At 34.2% G+C, this 10,251-nt stretch overlaps 1 protein-coding gene and 1 long non-coding RNA gene across 2 annotated transcripts; both read left to right on the forward strand.

Moving 5' to 3' along the window:
- Positions 1 to 630: 630 nt before the first annotated feature.
- LOC127704570 (uncharacterized) lies at positions 631 to 3,992 on the forward strand. Its single transcript, XR_007983368.1, has 2 exons — positions 631 to 1,017; positions 3,247 to 3,992. It is a non-coding gene; the product is annotated as an uncharacterized LOC127704570 (long non-coding RNA).
- Positions 3,993 to 5,271: 1,279 nt separating this feature from the next.
- LOC127704504 (uncharacterized) lies at positions 5,272 to 7,610 on the forward strand. Its single transcript, XM_052208599.1, has 2 exons — positions 5,272 to 6,054; positions 6,624 to 7,610. Exons 1-2 carry the CDS (start codon positions 5,970 to 5,972, stop codon positions 7,136 to 7,138), a joined length of 600 nt encoding a protein of 199 aa, XP_052064559.1. The 5' UTR covers positions 5,272 to 5,969; the 3' UTR covers positions 7,139 to 7,610.
- The last annotated feature ends 2,641 nt before the right edge of the window (positions 7,611 to 10,251 follow it).

The following is a 10,251-nucleotide window of genomic DNA, read 5'->3' on the forward strand; positions in this document are numbered from 1 at the left end:
ATAAATTCGAATAATTCAAAGGAATTTAACTATAATTTCTATATTTAGGACTAATTTGATATTTCTGTTGCCAAATATGGTTCAAGATTGCCATTTGTACTTATAGGGTGCACATTTACAATTTTCATTCAGCTGTTAAATAACAGTGACCTTGACCTATTAAAATTTCCAAATTCGGAATATTTACATAAGATTCGATACAAGTTATCTCTAGAGATGTTTTTTATATATTAACATTAATAAGTTGCCCTCCCAAAATGTTATTTTTCCGTCTTTTCGATAGAAGATGTTCGTTATGATTTTCTGGGTAAATATCCAAATTTCTTTTGGTGAGTGTGGAAGCACATCAAATTGTACTTAGTTCCAAAACTGGTGTAATATTAACGCAGAATGGATCGAATTAGCAGGTCTGAGTACATCTTTGCTTTGTAGGAATAAGAAATACTGCAAACGGTGAAAAAGGGGGAGGGTTGTCTGTTAAAAATATGAAACAAAATGACAATTAGAAACAGGTTAATCACACTTATATAACTTATTGACCATCAATTGGCCTAAAATTGACATGAAGTTAAAGATTATGTACAAAAAGAGGGCTATGTACAGGCATCGATGTAGTTTACAAACCAATCTAATTAAAATATAGATCTCGGATTTCGTTATACTACGTTATACTACATACGAAGATCTAACAAGTACCCTACAAGGTTTCACTTTTGTGACCTTATATAACGTAATATTTGACCCCAGAAAGTATTTATATCGACCAATCAGAATGCTCCTTATAAACGCGACCTAGGAACATGTTGAAGATGGCGACGTAGAAATGGAAAAACAACATAGAAAATGCATTAACTGAAATTTTGCCTTAGTACAAAGTGAAAGAATTGAAATTTGAGAAGAGACAAATTTTGGAAATCAAAGATTGCATGGTCAGGCTTCCAACATGCTTCAAACGGGCTATGGAAAGAGTTTACATACCAGATATCTGCTACCCGATAATCAAGTCTGCATTCAAAGGTAAATTCTCGAAAATAGAGTATTAAAGGTTGACATTTTTCTATCATTGGGCAACTTCTCGAGTGTTAATTAAAAAAAATCTTTGTGGAGGATTCACAGTGTACTTTAAAAAAACATGACAATATCCCAGAAAATGCATGGCAAGTCTTCATTCTCCTAATTCTCCTACCAAACAATTATAATTTACAAAGTCAATGAAGATATGGGATCAGATCAATCTAAATTCATTGGTAATAGTATATAAATCATAATGTCATCTTATTAATGATATTCTACTGTGTACTTGCAAAGATATACATGTATACTTATGCCAGCACATGCAGAAGAAGTTTTAATATCAGCATACTTTTTTTACTTCTGTCACACACTGACACATGTTGATATCATGTGGTGCTCCAGATAATTGTTAGGGGAAATTTTCTGCCAAGAAAGAAATTAATTGTTCACTATTCTTGGACTGGCTACAGTGGGTCAGAATGGCAATTAGTGTTTCAGTGTTCATTAAATATTAGTTTAATGCTTTGTGAGAAAAATAACTTCATCCTGTTTATGTACATATAAAAAAGATGTGGTATTATTGCCAATGAGACAACTCTCCACAAGAGACCAAATGACACAGAAATTAACAACTATAGGTCACCGTACAGCCTTCAACAATGAGCAAAGCCCATATCGCACAGTCAGCTATAAAAGGCCCCGAAATGACAATGTAAAACAATCAAACGAGAAAAACTAACGGCCTAATTTATGTACAAAAAAAACGAACGAATAACAAGTATGTAACACATAAACAAACAACAACCACTGAATTACAGGCTCCTGACTTGGGACAGGCACATACATACAGAATGTGGCAGGGTTAAACATGTTAGCGGGATCCCAACCCTCCCCCTAACCTGGGACAGTGGTGTAACAGTACAATATAAGAACGAACTATAAAAATCAGTTGAAAGAGGCAAAAAGTGTTACTTTAACCGTTCCAGAACAAATGGTATAATTGCTGAATTTTTCGTTTCCATTCTCTAACTTTAGTTTGCCTCAACCAAATGTTATGAAACTTATACACAATATATACTTATTACCAAAAAAACTCAGATCAAGCACAAATTTGGGTAGCATCACTTTTACCATTCTTCAGTTATGTCGTTTTATAACTTTATATGATCTGCAAGAGTGGGCATCATCTGTGTCCTATGGACACATTCCCCATTTATTGTAGTCTTTTATACTCAAATATTTAGCTTTAACTACAGGATTGAGTAACTTTGCAGAGGCGGATTTAGAGGGGGGGCTCAGGCCCCCTTTTTTGGAAAAATTTGGTTGTTTATATAGGGAATCACTGAAGCATGGCTGTACAGGCCCCCATAATGAAGAAAATTTCTGGGTCCGCCACTGCTTTGTTTTCATTTGTAACATTACTAGTATAAATAATTTTGAAGACTTGATTAAGTAATTATGCTCTTGACTGATAGAATACTCTATCTTTAAATTCAACATGTCTAATACATATACTTGATCAATATATAGAACAAGACAGACGAGGCTATCTCTATCATAGTACATACATGTATGTTAAATTGTTCAGAAAACAACCAACCATCAAACAAAATCAATAGGTATCTTATAAGATTAATGTCTGGAAATGATGATGCTAAACAAAAAGTAAAAAATGTGAAATGAAATGAAATACAAGTTTAAAGATTTGTGTACAGATTCTGATAATAAATACATGTACGTACAAATTTGATTAGGGAATCCACACCTCAAGGACTAATCCCAAAAAGGATTACTCAAGGGCCAGTGTTTTTATTTCCCCAAAAAATGTTCAAAGATAAGAAGATGTGGATCCTAGAAATGGATTCACAGTGTCAATTTATAAATTTACTTTTAGATAACTTACATGTATATCTGTAAGTAACATTTATTTAATAAAACATTCTGTCATTAACCAGAGGAACATATCAATTAAAATGTGTTTGAATAAACACTAGTATTAAGTAACAGGGTATGTACATGTAGGTAGGGAAAACCTAAACAAACATGCATGTACATTTTTTCTTCATCTTTTAGTCTGGAAAAGCTAGTAATAATTATTAAAGAAAAAAATTAAATTAGTTCCTCTGAAACGGATGTTAAATAATCTTAAATAAGCTTTATAATGGAGTCAGCATTGTTTTGAAATCAGAATATTCCATAAATATATTTAAATTGATATTTCACATGTTTCAGGAGCAGACATTCTTCCCTGGTCTATATAGCTTCATTGAAAGGAATCAGACACAGAAAGTTTGGGGAAATGAAATTGAGAGTCACTGTGAATAATTCACACACATGCTAGACATAAAGAAATGGCCAGACACAGGCTCAGCTATAGAATCTGTATCAACTGGAAGCAACAGCATTTTCATCAGAAAACTAAAAAGGATGTGAAAAACATGAAACATGCATTTGGAAATGTTCAGCCGCCAAACAAATAGATATGCCAGGAAACGCAAATTGTTTGCTAATATAAATGTCAATGATGTCTGTACAAAAGCAAAGATATAAAAGCCTTTTTCATTTATACATGTAACAGTCATATACAATACAGATTTAAGACCATCAGACAATCTTTAAACCTTTGGAAGCCACAGTACCTAGTCCAAGACATTCCATATTTTCAACTCGTTATGAAGACATATTTGACCAATCTGGTTTCCATTTATAGAAGTTTAAAAATAAGTTCTACATGTACATGACATGATGATCACCAGCAATGAAGGTGATATAGGATATAATATTCAAAGTTGAAAAGTACGGGGTATAAAGTGAATTTGAACCTCCCACCATAATAGCATTCTGCACATTTTGGATCACATATGGATCAAGCTGTTGTACTTGTGAACTAAAAGATTGTTGCTTGGTTGTTGTCAGGTACATTGTACATGTTGACAGTGCTATACGTCTATTAAATAAAATGCAGTTCAGAACAGTTATATTTTTAGTAATAGATAGATTTCTTCTGTCTTTATTTGAACGGATAAACCAGATAATTAAAAAAAAAATTTCTGACAACTATGTCTGTTCTGGAACTGAAGACTACCTTCACTTTTTGTATCTTCCTTGTTCATTTTCCTCCAGATAAATTACTGACTATCACCATGAGGCTTATAACATGTTTAAGTAGGCTTAATTCCTCCAAGGTCTCCAGTTATGTCCTGTCTGTGACAAAAGTTTCAGAATACAAGACATGCAAGACATGAAATGCTAATCGGACAACAACATTTACTATTTATATGAAGTTTTATATTTCAGAGGGTAGAAATCATGGATTTGTCATACTTAAAATCATAATCATGATAATGTATAAGGAATCCTTATGTTTAGAAGTTTCTGTCAAGACGTATGTCCATTGTCCTTATTCCATTTTCATTGTTCAGTGCTCCTTAAAAAACTACATGTGTAGTGATTTTATCAAGTGAATTTGTGGCATATTATAAGTAATACGATATTTGGTATACATGTATGGGATCAAAGGTTTACATGTGTTGTCAGACGGGGTTCAACTTGTCTCTCAATTTTTTGTCGAGCCCCGGGTTTTCATTAAGGCGAGTCCTGGACTCATCATAATCAGTCTGGACTCATCATTTTCAAAACTTGCGAGTCCCAAGATGCATGAAAATTGTAAAATGTTGTATCAACTGAGCACATACATGTATATCACCATTTTATCACAAAAGTTAAAAAATAATCTAAATTTTGTGTAATTAGGGATAGTGATGCGGCGGCGTTAACTCACTTCTTAAAAGCTTAATATTGCAGAAGGTAGAAGATCTGGATGCTTCATACTTTGTATATAGATGCCTTATGATATGAAGTTTCCGTCTGTCATATGTCTATTGTCATTGACCTCATTTTCATGGTTCAGTGACTACTTGAAAAAAAAGTTCAGAATTTTTGTACATGTAATGTTAATTTCTCTCTTATTATGAGTAATTGGATAACTATATTTGGTATGTGCGTACCTTGCAAGGTCCTAATGCCTGTCAGACAGTTTTCATTTGACCTCGACCTCGTTTCATGGATCAGTGAATAAGGTTAAGTTTTCATGGTCAAGTCCATATCTCAGATACTATAAGCAATAGGTCTACTATATTTGGCGTACATGTATGTAATGATTGTAAGGTGTACATGTCCAGCTGGCAGGTGTCATCTGACCTTGACCTCATTTTCATGGTTCAGTGGTACTAGTTTAGTTTTTGTGTTTTGGTCTGTTTTTTAAAGGCAGTGCTTTAATGCCTTTCTAGTTGCCGGGTTAATCCTTCCTTCCGCGATATCCAACTTATCTACGTGGGGGGTCATTAGACTCCAAGTAGATCCGGAAATGTTGAATTCTCTCCTCTTCTTATTGCGATATAAAATGTTTTTTGTTTCATTTCATTTACATTGGGAAATAGAGAAACGATCATTGTGTTTTGTTAGTTTTAAAAACTTTTGATATATTAGTATTTTGCATTATAAGCAGTCAACCGATTGACAAACAAGAATTATTTGAATTCCGTGAAGAAAGAGCTCGGGTTAATTTCGAGTGTTATCTGCAATCTAGATGTTTATAAATCATTTCAGTCGTTGATATAATAATTAAAGGTCGACTGAACATGAATTATATTATACAATTTAAAGCGCATTTCTGTTTATGCACGTGAACCCGTCTAACGTTATTTTCGCAGTTATATAAAGTAGCAAATTATCGTTCCTGAATAGGTGGCGCCGTGGTAGCGGATCCTGTTCCTCTACTTCCGGTTTCTGCACTGTGCAACTATTTCAGTTATATTTTTAATTAACGATGCCAAGTACTTGTTGTTGTGTACCTGGATGTCATTTAAGAGGAGGACATGCATTTCCAAATGACTTAAAAAGAAGGAAAAGTTGGATCAACGCCATGGCCCATACGCAGATTGGACGAGAACACGATGATATCGTGGAGTCCATCTCAATCAGCTGTTGTTTGCAAGGCACGTTTTACTGAAAAAGACTACGTGCAGGAAACTATTCATGGTAAAACTCTATTTTCCTTGTGAAATATATAGTTATATATGTAATCGCCATGCGAATAAACCAAAGTCTGTTTACAACCGCAATTATCGTTTTAGAATAAAAGGGGGTGGGTAATTCAAGACGTCATAATTTTTTGGATTACGATTCAATGTGATCTGTTTGAGATTTTTTGGTGATTGCTACAATTATAATGATTTCTTACAAGAGGTATATCATACTGAGAATTATTTTAGCAGTAATTATGCTAATGTAGTAATGACAGGAATGCATAAGCTATGCCTCATAGACTTTCTTGAAAAATATCAATGACAATGTTAACAGGAACAAAATAATGACATGCTCTCATCTATATTATAGTTATTTAGGTACAAACAATGTACGTTTGTTGCATAAGTCTCTCATTGTTTGTCCTTTGGATTGACATAACATACATTGAATCAGGCAAACATAGTTTTATCCAGATTGTAATGAATAAATCTAGTTAATATTTCGCCAGGTAGTACAAAGTATACGTTGTAATGGAATTTCATTTAATTATAAAAAAACTAATGTTTTATAACCTTTTTCAGGGCGCAAACCCACCATACAGAGACTTAAGTCTACTGCAATTCCCAGCCTATTTTCCTGGACCAAGCAAGAGACTGAATCGTCCACAAAAAGAAAAATCAGGGCAGTTTCCTGTGAAAACAAAAGAACTAAACTTGATGAATATTGTAGTAGAAATCTAGAGGAAAGTTTTAATTGTAAAGTTGGTTTTCCTGAAGAAGTCATTCATACTGCAGAAAGGATTTATGACTGTCCACCACCAACTGCCGAGCTAATGTTGAGCTTCACAGATGGAATTACGCAAACACCATCAATGCCTATGTTTTCAGCAGAGAATTTTGAAATGAAGACACGTGACACAGCCATGCATTTTTATACCGGTTTAGAGTTGTATACTAAATTTTTATTTGTTTTGACCACACTTGGTCCAGCAGCACATTGTTTGAGATACATATATTTTCAAATTGATAGGGTGTCAGTTGAAAATCAGTTTTTTTATGACTTTGATGAAATTGAGGCATCATACAACCAACTTTGAACTGTCTAGATTCTAGATTGAATCTAGTGTTAAGAATATTGTGTATACATGGATTGTTTTTATGTCTAAACAGTGGTGTGAGGCTAACACTTGGCCATCTAGTGGTTTAGTCAGGTATTTTTCACCATCCAACTTCAAATTAAAGTTTCCTACGACTTGGATTATTATTGACAGCACAGAATATCCCGTGATAAAACCTAAAGCTCCTAGAGCTCAGGCAACCTTTTCATCAAATAAAAACAGAAACACTGAAAATTCTTGAATGTTCGACACCTGGTGGTTTAGTCAACTATGTCTCTATGTCACATAGAGCGAATTATTGGACTTGGCAAAACATACAAAATTCTAATAAATCCTATGAATGGAACTGAAACAAAACTTTCATCTGAAATAACATTTAGTTGTTTTATGTTGTGTAATTTTAGAACTTGTATTGTGCCAAAGGATGCATAAATAAAAGTGACGCAATGAATTTTGTTCTGATATATATATATTTACAATTACATGCACATGTAAATTGTAATGCATATAAAAATAAGGAGATGTGGTATGATATTCAGTGAGTTTATCAAACTAAAGTGCATAAGAAATGGGTTTAAGCAGTTACAGGTGTTACTGTCACCGTACAATCTCCAACAATGAGAAAAACTCGTACCCTGTAAAAAATTTCAGAGATCTTACAACTAAGTTTTGTTGTCTCACCTTGACTTTGGTGAATTTTTTATATCTGTTGATGTAAATATAAAAAAGAAGATGTGGTATGATTGCCAATGAGACAACTCTCCACACATGCACAAGAGACCAAATGACACAGAAATTAACAGCTATAGGTCACAGTACGGCCTTCAACAATGAGCAAAGCCCATACCGCACAGTCAGCTATAAAAGGCCCAGAAATGACAATGTAAAACAATTCAAACAAGAAAACTAACGGCCTATTTTATGTAAAAAAATGAACAAATATAACAAATATGCAACACATAAACAAACGACAACCTCTGAATTACACTTTTATAGGCTCCTGACTTGGGACAGGCACATACATGTACAAACAGAATGTGGCGGGCTTAAACATGTTAGCGGGATCCCAACCCTCCCCTAACCTGGGACAGTGATGTAACAGTACAATATAAGAAAGAACTATAAAAATCAGTTGAAAGAGGCTAAACTCATCAGATGGATAAATACAAATACAAGTGGACGTGGTCGGGTAGTTGTACATCCAAACAACAAAAAGACACTAAGTACAAATCTGAGAGTACTCGCAGTTACTGACAGCTAGTTCAAAGCCACTAACAACTGATAAAAAAATCTTGCATCTAAGACTAAATAATCAATCCGTAAGCTCCCTTTAGAATTTTATAAATTTTAGATTTTACATTTCTGAGTTATGGGGTTTTATTCATTAAAAAAGGGGGATTTTCCAGTCTTTGGACAACAACTCAAAAATGCTTTAAGCAGTTCACATGAAACCGTGGTGAATTATTTATAGCTATTGATGTAATCTCCCTATTGATTTTCATCAATTTCAAATATGACATTGAGAAGAAATTGAACTTTATTTGTTTATAGTCTGGCAACAGATTTATTAAGTATTGCACAACAGCATAGTGTATTGCACAACAGCAAGAAATCTTTAATTGAATATAAATTCAATTCATATAACCGATTTCAAGTTCATTGACTACATTTATTCAGAAACTATAATATGTCAAATATTTAATTACAATCCAAATTCAGACCTGTATCAAGCTTGAATATTGTGTCCATTTTTGCCCCAGCTGTTCAGGGTAGTACCTCTGCGGGTGTATCCAGCTCTGCCCAGCGAATCAGTTTATTTCTTAATTAAGAACTCCTTTTTATACGACCGCAAAAACATTTTTGTGGTCGTATATTGGTATGACGTTGTCGTCCGAAGACACATTAGTTTTCGCACTCTAACTTTAGTCATTTGTTAGTCGATTTTCAATGTAGTTGGAATTTCGCATCAAACTCTAACTTTAGTTTAAGTGAATGGATCTCAATGAAATTTTAAAATAAGGTTCAATACCACAAAAGGAAAGTGGGGATTGATTTTGGGGGTTATGGTACCAACAGTTAAGGAATTAGGGGCCAAAAATAAGCATTTTTGTAACTTCCAGACATAACTTGTGTGTAAGTGTATGGATCTCTCTGACATTGTACCACAAGGTTCCATATCACAAAGGGAATGCTGGGATTGATTTTTGGGGGTAATTGCCTCCAAATTTTAGGAATTAGGGGCCAAAAAGGGGCAAAAAACAAGCATTTTTCTAGTTTCATGACAATAACTTGTGTGCAAGTCTATGGATCTCTCTGACATTGTATCACAAGGTTCCATATCACAAAGGGAATGCTGGGATTGAATTTGGGGGTAATTGCCTCCAAATTTTAGGAATTAGGGGCCAAAAAGGGGCACAAAACAAGCATTTTTCTAGTTTCATGGCAATAACTTGTGTGTAAGTGTATGGATCTTTATGAAATTGTACTACAAGGTTCCATATCACAAAGGGAAAGCTGGAATTGAGTTTGGGGGTAAATGCCCAAAAAGTTTAGGAATAAGGGGCCAAAAATAAGCATTTTTCTAGTTTCCAGACAATAACTTGTGTTCAAGTGTATGGATCTCTCTGAAATTGTACTGCAAGGTACCATACCACAAAGGGAATGCTGAGATTGATTTTGGGGGTAATTGCCTCCAAATTTTAGGAATTAGGGGCCAAAAAGGGGCAAAAAACAAGCATTTTTCTAGTTTCATGACAATAACTTGTGTGTAAGTCTATGGATCTCTCTGACATTGTATCACATGGTTCCATATCACAAAGGGAATGCTGGGATTGATTTTGGGGGTAATTGCCTCCAAATTTTAGGAATTAGGGGCCAAAAAGGGGCAAAAAACAAGCATTTTTCTAGTTTCATGGCAATAACTTGTGTGTAAGTGTATGGATCTTTATCAAATTGTACTACAAGGTTCCATATCACAAAGGGAAAGCTGGGTTTGAGTTTGGGGGTAATTGCCCTAAACGTTTAGGAATTTGGGACCAAAAAGGGGCCAAAAAACAAGCATTTTTCTAGTTTCCAGACAATAACTTGTGTTC

This window comes from Mytilus californianus, unplaced genomic scaffold (genome assembly GCF_021869535.1).
Source record: "Mytilus californianus isolate M0D057914Y unplaced genomic scaffold, xbMytCali1.0.p SCAF_1, whole genome shotgun sequence".
Taxonomy (NCBI): Eukaryota; Metazoa; Mollusca; class Bivalvia; order Mytilida; family Mytilidae; genus Mytilus; species Mytilus californianus.